The 20,026-nt window shown below is 42.0% G+C and overlaps 2 protein-coding genes across 4 annotated transcripts in view; both read right to left on the minus strand.

The window, feature by feature from the left end:
• The window catches only part of LOC108649650 (uncharacterized), a 203,819-nt gene that overhangs the window by 32,094 nt on the left and 151,699 nt on the right, over positions 1-20,026 (minus strand). The window lies entirely within an intron of this gene.
• Positions 419-19,407, minus strand: vkg (Collagen alpha-1(IV) chain viking). Of its 3 annotated transcripts, none has more exons than XM_089258584.1 (11): positions 19,258-19,407; positions 18,879-19,069; positions 6,636-6,818; positions 6,527-6,571; positions 4,717-6,473; positions 3,810-4,660; positions 1,833-3,750; positions 1,658-1,772; positions 1,378-1,601; positions 1,203-1,319; positions 419-1,166 (listed from the first exon to the last, which is right to left on the minus strand). In XM_089258584.1, exons 2-11 carry the CDS (start codon positions 18,972-18,974, stop codon positions 776-778), a joined length of 5,697 nt encoding a protein of 1,898 aa, XP_089114710.1. In that variant the 5' UTR covers positions 18,975-19,069; positions 19,258-19,407; the 3' UTR covers positions 419-775. The 3 variants fall into 3 exon arrangements, with proteins under 3 accessions (XP_089114710.1, XP_089114711.1, XP_030243738.1); XM_089258585.1 differs by having other exon boundaries at positions 419-1,157; positions 1,194-1,319; XM_030387878.2 differs by having other exon boundaries at positions 419-1,319.

A 20,026-nucleotide genomic window follows, 5' to 3' on the forward strand; every position in this document is an offset into this window, starting at 1 on the left:
ACTTGTTAATGGTTGATATCGGCAAATATATGTAGCTGGTTAAATATTTTCCATTGCTTCGCATTGAAGTCGAGATTTTCGAATAAACCTAAATGCCGGCAGTATTTATTTGACATAACCAGCATGTGGTCGTTAACAGAAGGCTTTCACAACTTATATAAGGTGCTTTCGTCAAATGATCTTTTATTTGGCAGCTGCAACTTAGAGTACCTCGAATGAGCCGCTTCTATAGAGGTAAAGCTGCTGCTGCTCACGATTGTTTGTTGGTATTTTAGTTGCTTTAGAAGAGCTGCTGTTTCTAAGCTATCAAAGCTTATAGTTCTAGTAAAATAGTACTCTTAACTCATTGGCACTTAACAGAACTCTTACTTAAATGAAAAGTAGTACAATGCCTTTAGGTATGAATAAATAGTTCACATTACTTTTAAGACGTTTAAATTTTTATTATTTTAAAAACTGGGTTCTGTTCGCTTTGTGTATGTGTGGGTGTGTGTGTGTGTGTTAACTTGTAATCCCTAAATACAAGATATGAACTGAGTTCAATATTAGGGCAGTGGGTTGTTATAGTAGCTTTGCCTCCGCTCGACAGACAAATATTTTGTAAAGTGGTTTTATTTTGTTCGATTCGATTTGTAGATCTTTACCCAGCGAACTTTCGAAAAAATGCCACTGCGCAGGGTATTTGGTATCTCGTTCTATTTGGGGTAGTGTTAGCGACTTAGACATAATTATTTATTATTTTACTGCTACTTAGTATGTAATCGGAGCTGTGGATCTAAGGAGCGTTAGTATCATCGCGCGGATAGCGACGATTTTGGCGAACTCCGCCGTATTGATATGGATTACGATAAGTTTGTTGACGATTGTATTGGCCCGTTGGCGGCAGTGGCTGTGGCTGACGCAATGTTTGAGGTTGCGCACGGTATTCCGCTGCCGGATAGCCACCTGACCATGTGGAGTAGGAGTTTGGTGGTTGCTGTCTGCCTCCTGTTGACCAGGAGCTCGAACTAAAGCCGGCATTGGAGCCAGAGCCAGAGCCAGAGTTGAAGCCGTAACCTGCACCACCAGATCTCGAGTCTGCGCCCAAATTGGCGCCAGCATTAGTTGACCAGCTGGAGCCCGATCTGATGGCAGAGTTGTCTCTAGAGTTGGAGCCAGTGTTGTAGCCCGTGCTGTAACCCGAGTTTGAGCCCGTGTTGTAACCCGTGCTGTAGCCCGAGTTTGAGCCCGAACTGGAGCCGGAGCTATAGCTGGACTGGGATGCAGAAGTCCGCTTGACAGTGTAGAAGCTATCGCCACGACGGCGACACACAGTACATCTAAAGCGAAAATGATACGGTACAGTTTCTAGCTCTAGTTCCAATTAAAGCCACATACCTGCTGATTTTGCTGGTCTGATCAGCCTTTAGGGTTTGCTGGCGTGGCTGCACGAACTGATCTTGTTTCTCGATAACGGCTAGCCAGAAGGAGGCCAAAGCATCATAATAATTGCAACGTCCATGGCCATGGCATTCGATGACAGGATTGGCACGGAATTCCTCCAAGCAGGAGCCGGGTGAGACCAAGTTTTGGCCAACACCACCCGTATTATCCAAGGTCGTCTAAGCAATACAAAAGTCATTAATATTGAGATTGGAATCTGGACGTTTATATTTACCATATAGTAACTGAAGCCTGTCCACATCTCTTCCCAGCCACCTGGACAATCTGGAATGGACATGGATTGCGAATGCAGGGCAATCACGCGCGTTGAAGTCTCGCAAACGACACAGCTAGATAGTGGGTAATCTTATAAGTATGTTATAGTTAGCCGTAGTCTACTTCATGCTTACCGTGAAATATACTTCATGAGGTCTCTGGATTGGATTGGCGTCATGGACATGGGCATGGGCTCAGCTGTAGATAGCCACAAGCTGTCGTCATTGTTCTGAGCATAGTTGCAAACGTTGTTGAAGTCACAGAACATGTAGGGCATGGTGGTAAAGCGCATAAGACAAGAGCCGGATTGTCCCAAATCTTGGCCGATAGCGCGACTGCTGGCCACATTGCCTGACAGCGAATAGCCCTCCCACAACATATTTGTATTGGCTGGGCACGTGGGTATATTAACGGATTGCGAATGTCGGGCGAAAATGAAGCCACGGCTCTTAGGTGGAGGTGGTGGTGCAGCTGGGTCACCTTGTGGGCCGGGCAGACCGCGTAGACCCGGGCGTCCTCTTAGACCGATTTCGCCAATATCGCCGCGTTGGCCTTTAACGCCGTCTGGTCCTTGGTAGCCCATCTCACCATCATCACCTCGATAGCCGACTATGCCACGGAGACCCGCTGCTCCATGCAAGCCAGGTGGTCCAATATCGCCCCGCTCACCCTTGAAGCCATCCAAGCCGGGCTCGCCACGATCGCCGGGTCGGGCGTAAGTGTACGAATAGGTAACTCCTGGTTCACCTTTTTCGCCTGGTAGTCCATCAACACCATCGATGCCACTCCAGCCTGCATCGCCAAGTGGGCCGCGTGGTCCGCGTGTGCCGACTGAGCCAGTGCGGCCTGGTCGCCCACTAGCACCTTCCTCGCCCTTTGCGCCATTGTAGCCAAGCGCACCTTGCGGACCTCTTTCGCCTATGTCACCCTGTTGACCCCAAATGCTGAAGCCGGTTTCACCCATTTCACCTTTGCGTCCTATGTCGCCACGCTCTCCTTTCCTTCCCCTCATGCCGTGCAGGCCATTACGTCCAGGTATGCCTTGATAGCCATAATCTCCGGGCGGACCTTGGGGTCCGATGAGCATTGGTCCCTGTGGTCCTTGCGCTCCATTTAAGCCGTTTTCACCCTGCTCACCAGGTGCACCCTTCTGGCCAGGAGTGCCCGGACGTCCAGGCAAGCCATCGTAGCCAATGTCACCCTCTTCACCCGGCTCGGCAATGAGTCTTTCGCCGATTAAACCCCGCAAGCCCTTGTCTCCTCTCTCGCCTTTCGGGCCTGGTAGACCATCAAGGCCAGCAGGACCCTCGAATCCGATATCACCCCGCTCTCCACGTGGACCAGGATAACCAATAGCACCAATCATGCCAGGTGGACCCGTTGGCCCCTGAAGTCCTCTCAATCCATTATCTCCAGGCGGACCTCGCATATCAGTTTGGGAGCCAATATAAATGACCTCACCAGCGTCACCGATATCACCACGATCTCCGATTTCGCCTCTGTTGCCAATTTGACCATATTCACCCGGTAATCCTTCATCGCCCTGAATTCCATGTTGGCCTGGATAGCCGACATCGCCAATATCTCCAATTTCTCCAGGTAAACCAGGGAGGCCTATTTCTCCGGCCTCACCCTTAAGGCCGTCAAGGCCATTGCGTCCGGGATAGCCATTCGGGCCATCATCGCCTTGATCACCAACAATTCCTGGTTGGCCAGTATATCCAGTATCCCCACGTTGTCCTTTCAGACCGTCCAAGCCGGGCAAACCATTGCGACCAGGCGCACCAACCTCGCCTTTTGGACCTGGCAAACCATCAGAGGCGGGCATTGAATCGCCTGGCTCACCACGTTGGCCCTTAAAGCCCATTGGTCCATTGTAGCCGGGTGGTCCTTGCCATCCGGGATCGCCTTGATCACCTTTGATACCACTGTAAGCGGAGACACCCTTAGCGCCGCGACGTCCGGGTACACCTTGATCACCTTGCACGCCCTTAGTACCAGGTACACCCGGGATTCCCGGATATCCGAAGGGCCCAATCTCCCCTTGAAGACCTGCAAAATAACAAAATTTAGTCATTTATACAAATTGTATACTGATTGGGTATATCAACCTTTAGGACCGAACTCGCCGACAAGGCCGCGGGGACCAATATCTCCAATGCGTCCATCAAATCCAATATCTCCACGATCTCCTTGCTCACCGGGTATACCATCTAAGCCGGCGGGTCCTGGCTCGCCCGGATATCCAGGCACACCTGCATCGCCAATGGGACCGCGACGACCTGGATATCCAATGCTGCCCTTGGCGCCATTCTGACCAACTTGTCCACGAGGTCCAACTTCACCCTTTTGACCCTTAACTCCATGTGGGGCAATGCTGCCTGGACGACCAGGCTCACCCTGTCGTCCTGGGGGTCCAACGACAATGTCGCCGCGCTGTCCCTTGTTACCAGGTAAACCCCTAAGGCCCTCGAGGCCATTGTCTCCAAGCACTCCTTTGATACCCTTTGGTCCGGGCGGGCCTCTTGGGCCAGGATAACCTATGGGTCCCTCATCTCCAATGATGCCCTTAACGCCTGGTCGGCCGGGCACACCGATTTCTCCAGGAAGAATATATTGACCAGGTTCGCCACGGAAACCTTTTGGGCCGTCCAATCCTGGCAAGCCGGGTTCACCATCCCTACCCGGCTTACCGGGCATACCATGTGGACCATAGTCACCTATTTCACCCTTATAGCCCTTGGCTCCTGGGGGTCCCTGGAACACTTCACCAGGTAATCCCATATCACCCATTATGCCCTTCAGACCCGGCTCGCCAGTCTCTCCCTTGGGTCCACGGAAGCCAGGCTCTCCCGGATATCCAACATCACCAGGCTCGCCACGATTCTCAATTATTTCACCAGGATGTGGCTCACCTTTGTCACCCTTGAAGCCGGGGCTGCCAATATCACCACGTACGCCCCTGAAGAAAAATACCATTTTAAATATATAATCGATAGAATTGAAGACATAACTTACTTTTTACCATTGTAGCCTGGTTCGCCCGTTAAGTAAAACTTTGGTGTGGATGGTGGTGTACCTGGCTTACCATCGCGTCCATCAATACCTGGTAATCCGTCCTTGCCGGGACGACCGGCATCACCGAAGTCACCACGAAGTCCGGGCTCTCCTTTAGCTCCGGGCACGCCGGGCCAGCCATCTTCTCCCCGATCACCCTGTTGACCTTGATCACCGCGGCGTCCATTGTCACCACTATCGCCCTTTTCTGTTTCTCTTAAGCTGCCGGTGTACTCGACACGGCCGGGCGGACCTTGTTTGCCGGGGCGACCCACCTCACCAGGAATGCCATCTGTACCTCTGATACCTTGATGGCCAGGCACACCTGGTCTGCCACGAATGCCCTTGGGTCCTCTAGCGCCCGTGATGCCCGCCATGCCGCGTGCACCGTGTTCGCCTGGGTAGCCAGCATCACCTATTACGCCCTTCATGCCACGTGGTCCGGCATGGCAAATGCCACAGTCATCACCTCGTATGCCTTTGTCACCAGGACGCCCACGGAAGCCGGGTGCACCGTCTATTCCGGGTATACCACGTTTGCCAGGTGGACCTTGCGAGCCAGGTGGTCCAACAATATTCAATCCCTCACCGGGCAAGCCCTTGTCACCGGTTATACCGACTTCTCCACGATCTCCGCGATAGCCATCGACGCCAGGAATTCCATTCTGACCAGCTTGACCTTTTGGTCCGTAGAGGTCGAGACCTGGATTGCCAGGGAATCCAGTGCGGCCAGGAGGTCCAGCCACTCCGGGTGGACCTTGTGGACCGGGTGGACCCATCAATCCGTAGTCACCTTGTTCGCCTTTCTGGCTGCGTCCCGGTGGGCCACGATTGCCACTCAGTCCTTGTTCACCAGGTGGTCCAGGTGGTCCATGTGGACCGCGACGTCCTTGCTTACCGGGTATGCCATTTAAGCCTGGATTACCAGGGGGTCCAAGATCGCCTTGTGGTCCAACTGGACCGGGCAGCGACTTATCCAAGGTGGGATCGTAGACACCTGGTGGTCCTTCGGGTCCCTGAACACCGGGAGTGCCATCGAAGCCGTCCTCACCACGTTCGCCTGGTCGACCATCTTCGCCATTCTCGCCACTGTAGCCAGGTGAGCCCTTCATGCCTTTTTCGCCGGGGCTGCCTTGTACGCCATCACGACCAGGCTTTCCTCGCTCTCCACGCTCGCCCATTTCGCCTCTAGGACCTGGCAAGCCGCTGCGTCCTACTGGTCCTGGCTCGCCTGGCATGCCGGGCGGTCCTTGATCACCGCGTGGCCCAGCAAAGCCTTTATAGCCCTTGAGAGTTTCATCATAGCGCAAAGCTCCAGGCTCGCCCTCGCCAGGCTCGCCCTTGTCGCCCACGACGCCTTGCAACATTGGATAGCTCTCCGGCACGCCCATCTCACCTTTATAGCCCTTTGGTCCCTGCTCACCCTTGTGGCCCTGAGCGCCAGCGAAGCCAATGTCGCCTTTGTAGCCGGTAGGGCCTGGAAAACCAGGCTGACCGTCGACGCCATCAGCTCCCCGCACGCCAATACTACCCTTGGTTCCTTTGGAGTTGATGCCGCCTTCGCCAGCATCACCAGTTTCACCAGGCGGGCCTGTCTTGCCCATTGGGCCACGAGCTCCATTCTCACCAGGCGTACCAGGAATTCCTTGGTCGCCAGGACGACCGTCGCAACCATCGATACCACGTGGTCCGGCAGTTCCATCATCACCAGGAAAGCCCTATAATACACAAATGTTACCCAACGCTCTAAGCAGATGCTGTCAAAACTTACGGGAGCGCCCGGCAAACCATTCAGGCCTTGATAGCCAATGTCACCCTGGAAAAGGTAAGGTTAGTACTCGTAATAGTTCAATTGAATACTAAATTTGTTAGAGACTTACGCGATGTCCCTTTTCGCCCGTTTCGCCGTATTCACCGAAATCGCCTTTTTCGCCGACACGTCCGGGCGGACCAGGCGGACCCACATCACCGGGCGAACCCTCACGACCGGGCACACCCTTAAAACCAAAGCCGCCTATACGTCCTTTGATGCCTTTGCAGTCGCACAGCGTTGTATTGCATTCCTGAAAAGGGCGAGAGGAAACAATTTAAATTGATTCACTTGATTTCGTATATTTAATTTCGAAACTATATTCAAATAAAATACAAAAATATATATGGATATGTGGTTTTATACATATAATGGGTAATTGAATTTCGCACTAGAGAACGCGTCTTGATTGCCTTGATTGATTAGCAGTCATCATTCTTAATTGAGTTCCATAGATTTATTTAAGTGTATCATGCCCATAACTGTTAGCAACTGTCCTAATTCGAATTGAATAATAATACTCATGTTTCTCAGTTCTTCTTGCTAGTAGCACATATAGAATCAGAAATATATACCATAAATTCTCGATCTACCTTTCTAGCTGGCTCTCCTACATTCTAGTATATCGCTTAAATAAAGACTACGTTGAAAGATACACATCGTAAGGCACAAAGAATTTCAAGGATTCCCCCCATGTGAGAGGCAGAGCGAGGAGCTGCAGCGAGAGGCAGAGGTCGGCCCATCTAGTATTACGAATGGGCAGTGTTAATTGCCGTTTGTGCAACGACTATTTTTAGAGGCAGTCTTCAATTAAGAGCAATCATATTACACACTTAATGCTTTCAGCATTCTATGCTTTATGCACTTTAGATATTTTTTGCCGATTTAACCATAACAATAAGAACAACAACAATGCCAGCAAATGCATCTTGCAACTTGTGGCATGTGCCCCATGGGCTATGAAACAGTTCAACACTTGCAACTTTGGCGAACCGGGTGAAATCTGAAATGTTTGCTTTAATTGCACAATTGCCGTCAGCAATGAGATAATCCCCTATGAATATATATGTATGTACCTATACACACATATGTAATATATATATAAACATGTATATGTATATGCTTCATTGTTTGCAGCTGCAAATTATTTTCCTTTACCGCCGAAAACTCTATTAAACATGGTCACTGAGGCGAGCGACAGCGCAGCATAGATTTGTTTAGGAATAAATACAATACAATCACTGAGTCTAGGTATTTAAAAAATACTAGAAAATGCAAAGTACAATAATACACCATATATAGAGCAAAGATTTGTACCAGTATATGCCGATGTATATAATAAATAAATAAGTATATATATAGTTGGACTAACGAAATTCTATCAAAATACATAAGATCTATTCGTAAACTTGATTATACTTAGATTTATCTCTACATCCTTAAATTGAACTCTGTTTTCATCTATATATGTATATATCTATGTACTTGATATATCTATGTATTAATCGATATGCTCAAAATGTTCTATAATTTAGGAGTAGTTAATAAGAACTACTATGTATGCATAGCAGTGTAATCAGCCTTCACCTCGCAATTTTAGCTCTAGATCTGAAGCACTTCCTCAATATATAAACGCCTAGGAATTTGAAAAACAAATATTAGTTTTGAAAATCGGTGCGCACTCAAGCATTAGTTCGCATCGAGCAGTTTATAGTCATGCTGCAGTTGGTATGTTCCATTATTATTACGGCTACAAAATATTCCAGTTCACATAAACCTATTTCGTAATGCTTGCGTGCGACCTCCAGGCACTTCGAGTGCCCATTAAAATTGCATTTCAGATTTGAAATGAAATCTTTTTTTTCTGCTTCTTCTTCAACCTGATTCTCGAAAAACTTCTTGTGCGACATTTGCATCGTTATAAACATCCTTAATTTGTTTAGTAATTTTAGCGATTATTAATAGAATTGACATAACTTTCAGCGTTTTAGTTCAGATTTATGACACGGCATATTTGCCAGATGAAACAAAACCCAAAAGAAAAGAGAGCAAATAATCGAAACACATGTCGAACGCATGTTCCAAAAAACAAAAATTGAGTTTGAAGAAAACATTGATGTCAAATTTTTTTTTGTGTTTTTGGTTTTGTTTTTTGCTTTGCGAAAATTGTTCAAATAAATTGAAAAACTGTTGGCTAATAAAAATAATTATCGAGTGCAGCGTATTTTCCACACACATTTTCCAGCTGCACGCGAGGAGAATTCAACTCAACGAGTTCAAACGCAAAACTTCCGAGAATTTAGGCCTCGGTGCGAGATCAAACCATCTGTTAACCAAATATGCAGATGACGTGTAAATCAGAAAATCACAAAATCGTAACATAAACAACTCACACAAAACACAGAGAGACTATGAAAACGGTTTTTCCTTTTTTCGTGTGTGGTAAGCCAGAAGATTTTGTTTTTGCCTTCCATCAAAAAAAATAAAAGAGAAGAGAAAACGCAGACGAAGACCAAAAATATAAATTCACAATGCATATGCCAGGTGTATGCTGCAACTGTGTGTGTGTGAGTGTATACATATATATATATATATATATATATGTGTGTGTGTGTGGCATAGTTAACACGGCAAGCAATTGCACTCAATTTCTGGAATATGTACGAGTTGTTCATGTGAGAAGAATCGCAGCTCAATAAAAGCAAAAAAATCCCAAGTGAACCGCAAAAAGTAAAAGAACAAAGAAAATAAATTAGAATTGTTTGCATGGACTATTTATACTGATGAGATGTTGAGCGGTAAATATGATATATAGTTGAAATTGGTTAAGATATATGTATATGAATTTTCCCATTTTTTTTGACTGATTAAACTTAACTTATGGAATACTAATATAGATAGATTAGAAATAGGAATTGGTAACGGGAAATAGTTATCGATCAGTTTATCGTTCACTGTGCTCCCATAACTACTTTATGGGAACTACCAAGCGTCTTTACCAATAACCAATATATTATGCTATTTCATGTTCATATTTCAATTAAATAAGTTTTATTTGAATTTACATTGATTCATTTAAATCTCATGTATTTGTTGCTATGAAAAATGCAAGTTTTCTTTGTAATATCTAAAAATATGTTATAATAAATTTTGTTTGTGGCAACAATGAATACGGTTCATATTTTATATTCCCCATTGCAAAATACATGCACATATGGAATCGCCTGCAAGAGTCGACTCGAATTACACGCGTTTCCATATAAGAATGAAAAAATGTGAAAACAAGTGTCTCTCGTCTGATATTTCTTGTCGAAGCCATCCATAGTGCATAGCCCATATCCCATATCTGGTTAGTAATATGATTTATCTACCTGATCGACCTGCTCGATCGAGGGCAACATTTTCACACATTCCTTCCATTGAAAAGGCAGCAATTGAAAACCCCAAAGTTCATTCAATCAATTGCCCAACCCGAAAGAAGCTCACGAAAAATTCCAAATGCACTTTTTTTTTTTTTTTTTGTGAACAGGTTTGCAAAACAGACAGCGCTGCAGTTCCCTTGAACTTGACACCCAACATATACCCAGATATTATATATATTATGTACTCTATATGTATATATACTATATATGGGTATTTTGATGGGCTCCACAACATAGAGCGCATTTAGCTCGGTCGCAGACAATGCGACAAGTGGCGTTGTTTTATGTGAAAAATAATAAAAAAGACAAACAAGATCGCTGCACTGGGGCGTTACAGACTGCATAATACACGTTCAAAATCCAGATCTGAAAAAAATTACATTCCCAAAGGCAACTGGAGGTAATGGATCTCTCTCTCTCTCTCTCCAGTTCCAAAATATGTATGTATAGCGAAGTTCATTACTATCTAGATAATTTTAGCACAGCATAACATACTTGATCATCACCCAATATGCCCACTTTGCATATGTGAGCGAGTATTGAAAAAAAAAAAAAACTATATAGCGCAAGACTTGACCAATTTATGAGCTGCATAATGTTCTACAAACTTGTATACAGTGCAAATTGTTAACGTCAGCAAAACAGACAGAGACAGGGCATAAATGCAAAAAATGTGTTGGGAACCTAAATGCGCTATATACATACGTATATAGATATACATTTTTATATATATATACGGTACATTTATATATATATTTTGATATGGCTATAGGTATTGGGGCACGCGTGTGGACCCTGTTTGAGGATCTCATTTACTTTGCGAATTGAGCAGGTTATGTACGTATAGCTTAGATAGCAGAAATTTCAGAGAGCGACCATAAGACGGCAAATATGTTCAAGCAATTGCAATTGCTTAAGCACTTTCAATATGAAGTATATGAATTTCCCATTTAAATTGGATGGTTTACTAAGTTATGTAATGGGCATTCATTAAACAGGAAATTTGTATAGCTTTAGAATATTATTTTAAATATACATTTGTATATTGAGAGTCAGATTTATAAACCATTTACATCATGATCAATTTGAGTTAATGAACTAGAAATTCTTATTGTCTTCATAAAGCTAAGAATCGCAGACACTATATTTCATCATATAGTTGGAGTTCTTAATCATGAGCTAGCTTTTATACAATAATCCCTGATGAATACTTCAGCTCGATCAATTATTTAACAGTTCAAACGAACAACGAACTCATGAACTTGTTAAATCACTTGAGTAATTAATTGAATTAGCGGACCTAAGAGCGACGCTCATGACCCACTGAACTACATATGTCACATGTATCGATCACCGATGACTGATCACCGATCACTGATAACTGATAACTCTCAATCAAGTGTACTTCCGATCGCTAAGCAGCAGCTGCAGTGGGCAACATGTGAAAAAGGCGAAACGCTAACAGACAAAAGCTGCCTGCTATGGCAAGGGCCAGACGACGCGACGCACGTGGCGCCTGCCGCAAAAGAGGTTTACTATGCGTATGAGTGATGCTTGTATAGGCATATACACTAACATACATACATATGTATGTATATGTGTATGGGAAATAAATATATATATATATTATATATTCTTGATATTTCCACATGATTTGTGTCAGCGGCTTAGTTAAGCGCATTTGCACATGTTAAGGCCAATTGTGAGCGCATCTCTCTCTCTCTCTCTCTCACACACTGCCTCTACCTCTCTCAACTATTAAGCTGCATTTGCGCTGCAGTTTAAGGTCAAAGTTGTCAGGCCTCCAGAGCTCTATCACAGCGACAATTGGCACACCCACCCACGCTCGACTAGACCCATAGACGAACATATATCTGCACACACACATAGCTATGCATGATACGTATATACATATATATTTGATATATACATATATGCTGAGATCGTTGCACGTGTAAGCGCCGAGTACATTGGCCTGGCCTGGCCTGGTCTGGTCTGGTCTGGGGGGTATCTAATGACGCCAACTGGAATTCACAAGTCAAGTTCCGTTGAAAAATAATAAAAACGCATGGTAATCAAATTTGTAACTGTTAGCGTGAACTTAGGCTAAGTTAAGGCAAAGTTAGACGCAATTGTATTTAGTTAGAGGGCGAAAGACTCGCAATCTGCTATATCGCTATATAGTCGAGCACTAAGATGGCGGAACGGATGTGGCACAGAATACAAAAAAAAAAAAAACTCTCTATATATATACAACTGTCATACATACAAATACACATATAAATCATGGCTGATAACACATTGCTCCGACAGCTGACAGAATTTTATTTGTTCTTTGGGCATTTTAATTAAAACGTTTTAATTTGGCATTAAATTATGCGACAACGAATTACATATATGACATATAATATAATATAATATAATATATGTATATAGATGTGTGTGTATACACAACACATTGAGAGTGACATATGCGCTGTACAAAGGGGTTATCTGTGCGCCGTCGCTGTAGATGTCAATGCGAACTCTTTGTTGCCTACTTGAATAACTTCTTGGAGCGATGTCCTGTCATTGGGTCTTGGATCTTGGCTCTCGAGTATAGCACCGCTCGACTCGCCTAGCAATTGACCCAATTCAAGCAGCAACACGCGCCATCAATCAGCATTTGAGCTGCAGCATGCAAGCCTTTCAGAGAGTGTGAGGAGTAGTCGACTAAGAGCTACCCTGTTATATGGGCTGAACATGCTTGAACAGCTCAAAGAAATGCTTTAATAGCTGCACATGCCAACAAATGATTTAGATTTAACATACCTTAACTTTTGAATATTATCAAAATAATGTATTATCAAAATAATGTATTTTAATATTATCAAAAATGTAATAATAATAGAAGGCATCATTATTGAAGAGATGACCTATCTCTGAAAACTCATTTCATATACTCAATAAGTTTTGCAATAAACAATTACTATTTAAAGTCAGTTTATGTACAACTCAAGGAATCGTAATCCCAATTCAACTCATTCATCTATTCACCATACGAAAACATTGTCACTTGTAAGATATATTGAGAAATATTTGCTATTAAGTAAACTAGCATAGCCTAGCAGTGAAATGTGTACAGGGTGTGCGTATAAAATAGTAGATTTGGAGCAAACATATGAGCAGCGTGTGATTGACATGAAAATTCATGCCCACACACACACACAAACATATAAACACTCCCACACACACAAACACATACAGAGAACACATAATGAATGCACATCTGGACAACTCGACTGCGATTTGGACCTGGGCCTGGCTCGCTGCCTGCTCCCGCTATATACATATATGTATGTATGTGTATGTGTATTATTATTAGTATTTGTTATTGTTGTTGCTAAATGCTATTGTTGTTGTTGTGTTGTTTGTTGTTGTTGCGCTCTTGCAGCATGACATCATTTCGCTTGACATCATTAAGAAGCGTCAAAAGAAATCTGCACATGCACATGAAGTCTCAAAGCGAATCACATATGCCTACACACTTATGCATGCATGCACATACACACACATACATACATACATACATGTGTATATGCTCACAGTCAGCCAATGTCGTTCCGTCCAGTTTTATTATTCAGTTTCCTTTAAATAGTTTGCCTAATTGTTTAGACAAAATGCTTGACAGATGTTAACTGATTGCTGTGCACTCAAATTACATGTAATAGACAGTCTCAATGGCTGTCAAACTGTGCACTGATAGTGCTCGATCGCCAAACTGTCAGCGTTGCAAGCCATGGCAGATGGCAATGATTGACTTTTCTGACTTGGATGCGCTATGACCTGAGGAAATGTTGGATTTTGAATTTCCAATAAATAATTATTATTTTTTATTATATATAATTGGAATGTAGAAAGTGCAAAACCTTTATTCCATTCTATTTCTAGGAAAAAAGTTTAGTTCTTGTTATTTGCCTTATCAGATGCCTTGTTAACCTTCTTATTGACATTTTCCAAATGCTTTTGCAGTACAAACAAACTACTCGAGATTGAAATAAATTTAAAGGCATGCAAAAATGTTCAAGCTTCAGCTGATATTTTTAGCAATGACGCTAGATGGAAACATGAATATGTATATATAGTATATACATATAAATATATGTATACATAACATTTATGAGCTTTAATGAATTTCAATTTCACAAGCTGCAACTAAATCAAACTGATAACAACAACAACAACAAAGTGGCTCTCTCTGTGTGCGTGTGTGTTTGTGTGTGTGTGATGCTTGATAACCCAATTTCTTGAGGCTCTTTTTAAGCGCAGTGAACACAACAATCAAATAATCGCTTGAATTTACAAAGTTACAAAGTAATTTACACTGTTGCTGTGCCCCAGACATACAATATATGTATACATATGTACATATATACGTATATCACTCATACGACATGTTGCTCCTATCTTTTAGTCGCTCGCATAATTTCCGCATTCAGTTGCAGATAAATAAATAATTGAGTCAAATTGAAATGCAGCGCGCCAAACAATTTTCAACAAATTGCAGCACGCAAATAAACTTCAGTCATAATGAAAGGCGTGTCTTGTTGTTGTCTTAGCTCTACTTCATCTTCTTCGGCTCATTCTTGTTGTTGTTACTCGGGGGGCCCCGTTATGTCTGCAGCTGGTCAGTGATTTATGCGCTTAGGGTCAGCCTAAGGACTGAGCCTGCCATTTGCTATAAACAAAGCACAAGCAAATGGATGTGGAACAGCAAAGTGATGGAGACAAAAAGAGAGAGAGGGTAGCAGTTTTGTACTATGGGCCAAGTTTGGCGAATGAGCTGTATTAGAAGTCGAAGAAGTCAACAATCAAAATGGACTATATAGCTTTCGTCAATCTCATCTAGTAGAAATTATTATATTAATTAAATTTATAAGTAGTTTATATTTATCTATTATAAATCAATATATTATTATCTCATTTTTATTATTTTACTTCATTCAATATTTTAATCTTAATTTTAATTAAAATTCAATAATATCCCATAGTGCCGCAGCAGCTTCATCGAACCTACAAGAAAAAGACATTCAATTCCAATATGAAATGAGGCAGCGCGTCGAAGACAGTCGCAGCTGCGCAGCTGAGCGGCCAAATGCTGTTCTCTTTCCATTGTCGGTGCCCTCTGCGCTCTCTCTCTCTCTCTTACTCTCATCCTCACCCACTCCGACAACATTTTCCAATCACTTGAGCTGCTAATTGTCGGCAGCAGAAAAGAACTCACACACACACACACGCACACGCAGTGCACAAGAAATTTCCCTATTAAAATGGGCCTCAAACGGTTTCTGATGTTGTTGCTGTTGTTGTTGTATTTTTATAGGCAGATGCTGCAGCCGCGGTCGCTGCTGATAAAGTACATTTATCAAAATTCATTCATAGAAAAGAAGCAGTCGCAGGCGACGTTAACGTTGGCGTCGGCATCAGCACCGGGAATGGCAGCACGCTAAGTGCAATCGCTACGTATGTACACTCACACACACGCACACACAGACACACTCATCCACACTTGTTGCGCTCAGCGTACGCGCGCGCTCTTAAATGCGCAACGATTGGCTCTCTTGTGCGCTGCGCGCTCTTCGCATGCAATGTGCTTGTGTGCGTGTGTGAGACGGAAAAGGAAATCACATTTGTGTTAAATGTAGCGCGCATAAAAAATAATTCTTATTGGCAAATGCGAAAACCAGTTGATGCACAGTTCGAGAGCCACTGCGCAGCGCAAGCCAAACAGTAGCTAAAGAAAATAAACGCTTATTCATAAATATATAGGAGAAATAATCAAGTTTTAACGTTTTTGCGGTTTTTTCCATTGGCTTAGCCGCAAGACTTTGACGCTCTCACTTCAATAGTTGTAACATTTGCAGCAATTGCATTTGCCTTTGCAATTGGAGTTCTCTGCGAAGTACCATGGCATTGACCACGTAACCGAGTGCGAAAAAAAGTTCAGATCAAATTACAAGTGCCATCAAATGCGGCTCCCGCAAACACGTGAGTTGGCAACAAAAGTACAAAAATAACAAAAAAAAACTCGCTTAAAGTGTAATTTATTTACTTCTTATGGTTTTTTGCCTTTCTTTTGCACATTTGACTCGCTAAGAGTGTAAATTCTACGAGAACTCAAAATTTCAGATATCAATTTCTCAGTTGGTGTGAGAATATTTCGAAACTGCCCTGAGCAAACAAGTTAAGCAAATTTTCTCAAGTAATTCAGTTGCGACAGCTTTACCGATCAGTCTGTCAATCGTCCATGTTAAGTCAACCAGCCAAATATTGATTGCTATATACGATAGCCCCAGTATGTAAAGTCAATCACTACGAATAAATTCATATATGCATATAAATATTATATGATCCGACTCCGACTAACATACAAAGGAATTTCAGCTATTATTGCTAAGTCAATCAATTACACAGTACATCAATCAATCAATCTGGTTGTATACTTTGGTATGTACTGTTTGACACTTGTTTATACATCTGAACTTGTATTTAACATTGGGAAACTAAAGTAGTAAAGGGATCTAGCCTAAATCAATCAGTTCAGATCTGTCAGTCAGTCAATCAATCAATCAGCAACACCGTTCAAAACAGACTGACTGATGAATGGAAAGTATTCCTACAATGGCTCGACTATTACTTATGTCTATGATATGACGCTCTCATCAATCAGTTGATCAATCAATCAGTCAGTAAATTACACATGTATATATATATATAATCTCTAGATTACTGATGCTTTTGGCATGTTGCTCTGGCAAATGTCATGCTTAGCCGATAGCCTCTGCCTGTGGCTGTCTCTCAGTGTCTGTGGCGACACTTTGGAATAAATTCTATTTTGAGTTCGACTCGATCCGATTCGATGTGTCGCAATCAGCGAACCAAAGTCGGCTACACATGCTATCAAGCGTCAATGCCGCCAACATAGCAATAAACCTAATTAAATTTCAACGATTTCGATTTAGTTTCACTTCTTCTTCTGCCTCTTCTTATTTTCATTCTGTCTCATTCATCTTCTTTGTCCCGCTTGATAAGCGACTGAAATCAGAGCAACATAACAGATTTCGCCTTAGCATAGGGCCCAAAAATACTCAAATGACGAAATCGAGTCTCAATTTACAGATAATCTATTCGGCTAAGCTTGAAACAAGCGAGAATGCACGACTGCCCAATACTCGCTGAGAGTGTTTAAGCTTTTATCCCCGGCATATTTTGTTAACTGCTTAAAAAACATTGTACAAAACGTGTTGCATAGCTCCAGGGGCAAGAATATTTAAGAAACTTGTAGTCATATATAAAAAAATTAATTTTCAAAATATCAAAATAGTTTTTAGTTTAGAAATATAGCAAAAACTATTTATTATTGATTTAAAAAAAATTTTAATCAAATTTAAAAATCAAACATATAATTAAATTAATAAAAACAAATTATGAAACAATAATAATTAATTTAAATATAAAATTATTCTTTCATAAAATTTATAAAACAAAACAAATTGATTCTGAAATTTATTGAAAGCATTCAAGTAGTAAATATTTTTTATTTATTTGTATGATGTTTTGATTAAAGAGTTGATTATATACACAATTAGCGACAATGAACCCAATACGTTTTAGCTCTTTTATACGAGTCTTTCAAAACAATAATTCAATTTAAGTTCAAATTTCAATGTACTTTTAATTTTTAATTGCTAACCGGAAATATTCAATGGCAAACGAATTGGTTTATTTGTTATACAATTTACGAAGCATAATTACTTTTGGGATTTGAAGAAGACAGAGATCCGTTGGGGTTATCATGTGACTGATAAGAGCACGCGTTAACCTTTCCCCTATTGCCAAATTTCTCTAATCTGAAATTCATCTGCGATGACATAATACAAACTAGAACTCGAATCCATTGAACTCCTCCGCGTGCGGCCCAGGAGGAAAAGCCTCTACAACAAAAACCCAACTCGCAAGGGTTTATCAAGCTCCATTACCGGAAATATAATGTGCAATAGACTCAGAGAAAATAGTATGCACGTATACATCGAGAGACTTATGTTTTGGCTGATTAAATGTTACACAGCTGACCTAATTGTTCCATACATACATATATCCAGATATACATAGTATGTATGGAATATACAATATATAAATATATACTATATACACATTATGAATCAGTCACAATTGCAGTTGAAAGACAGATTGAGTTTGAAAGCTTGAAAGTCACTGCTTTAAGTTAGTTTACTTGAAAAGGCATTGAGTGAGTCAAGCTGACAGCCACACATACATATATGTATGTACGTATGTATATATATGAATCAGTAAACAAACACTCTCTTAAAGGAATTGTCATGCTACAATTTTACAGCCACTGCTTGTATACAGTTTGAATAGCTGTGAGTGAGTATATACCTTATTTAAATCTCAATTTACAGTTTGAAACGCACTGCTTCTATAAAGTCTTACAGTATTGAGGTTAGCAGAATATATATACATATGAATATTGTAACTAAAAATGTAGGAATAAATGTCACACAGTTTGAGAGCAATTGCTACATACAGCGATTAGCTAAAGTAGAGTAAGGCAAAATTGTAGTAAGCAAAGTTTACTAGAGTAAAGTTTGAATACGCTCGAGCCACTCTTGCCGAACAGTTTGACATGTACTGTATCAGCGAAAGAGAAGCTTTTTCGGCAATGACATGAAGCACACAGTTTGAGAGGAATTGATTTTATATATATTGCTATATACGCTAAATAATATAATAAATAAATATGCATGTTTCATCACAATCGATTCAAAATATATATGCTTTTTTAGTAAATAAATTTTTAATATATTTTTTAAGATTTTATTTGAACTTACCTTTGCCGCATTCGCAAAGGACACAACGCTGGCAAACAGCCAGACTGCGCCAAGCACACCCGAGAGACCCGTTAGATCTCTGGGCAACAACATCATGGTCCTCAGCCTGACCACAAATCGAATTGGAAATTGGAAATCGAACTGGAACTGGGGACAAACTTAAAATGTCACTGCGATAAACACACACGAAACTGCGAAAGATCAAAACATTGGAACAGTGAATAAGAAACCGTTTTTTTGCCTTTGGTACTTTTTTTTGGGAAATTCTTTTCTATATACAATTTGTGAGAGTCTGATTGATTTGCAATTAAATAAATAATTGATATTTGGTATTTTTGATATTTTGCATTCGAATTTGTATTTTTGCAGGCGAACTAACACAAAATACTGCTGCTACGTGCGGGCTCGCCACTTGATTTGGTGCTGTGCTGCTGCTGCGTTCGTCGAGCACGACACACTCCCCACATGTGGCGATCGTCAAGCGTTCAAAATGCTACTAAAATCGCCCGGCACAAAAGAAATTTCAATTCGTTTGTCCACAGCCTCGGCGTTCGGCTGGCGTTCGGCTCCAGATCGGCGCACGCACACATGCTTAGCTGCCGTTGCGTTTGTGTTGGAGCGTTTTGCTTCCAGCGTTCGCTTGCTTTGAGCAGTGGGCAAGCGGGATTTTGTACGCTGAGTGAGGACTGCGGTGCGGGGGTGTTGGTGCACAGCCTGTTGAATTTAGCACTTTGTTGCCTTGAAATGAGGAAACGACGACAACAACAGCAACAATTTCCCTCCATATTATAATTTCCCTACTTAGCTATTTAGTTTCTTGTTATTGTCGTCGTCGCCACAGCAGCCGCCCAGCCCGATTAGGCAAAGGCTATTTTACATTTAGTACAACGGTCTGATAAGAGCGCCAGCTATAAGGTTGCGTATTTCCTGTTCGACTCATGAAAAGTCAGCTCGTTTCTCTCTTCTTCATTATTTCGAATTAATTATTACGCAGATTTGACAAAAATAGAACTTTTCAAAACACACACACACATATATATTATTTAGTTGTACATTTGAGGTCAGTTTTGAAACGCACTAGCCACAATCAAGGCTTTTGTGCGTTGTGTAAGATTCGATTGTTAGATGGCTTAGCATACATAACAGAG

The sequence above is a fragment of the Drosophila navojoa genome, chromosome 3 (genome assembly GCF_054131105.1).
Source record: "Drosophila navojoa isolate 15081-1374.11 chromosome 3, UAZ_NAV_1.0, whole genome shotgun sequence".
NCBI lineage: Eukaryota > Metazoa > Arthropoda > Insecta > Diptera > Drosophilidae > Drosophila > Drosophila navojoa.

Bases quoted from the DNA above. Each gene is read 5' to 3' on its own strand.
- vkg (XM_030387878.2), bottom strand. From the start codon at position 18,974: ATGATGTTGTTGCCCAGAGATCTAACGGGTCTCTCGGGTGTGCTTGGC. The intron at 4,661-4,716 runs GTAAGTTATGTC...ATTTTTCTTCAG, and splicing joins CCAGGCTACAATGGTAAAAA to GGGCGTACGTGGTGATATTG. The intron at 1,602-1,657 runs GTAAATATAAAC...TGTATTGCTTAG, and splicing joins CAGGCTTCAGTTACTATATG to ACGACCTTGGATAATACGGG.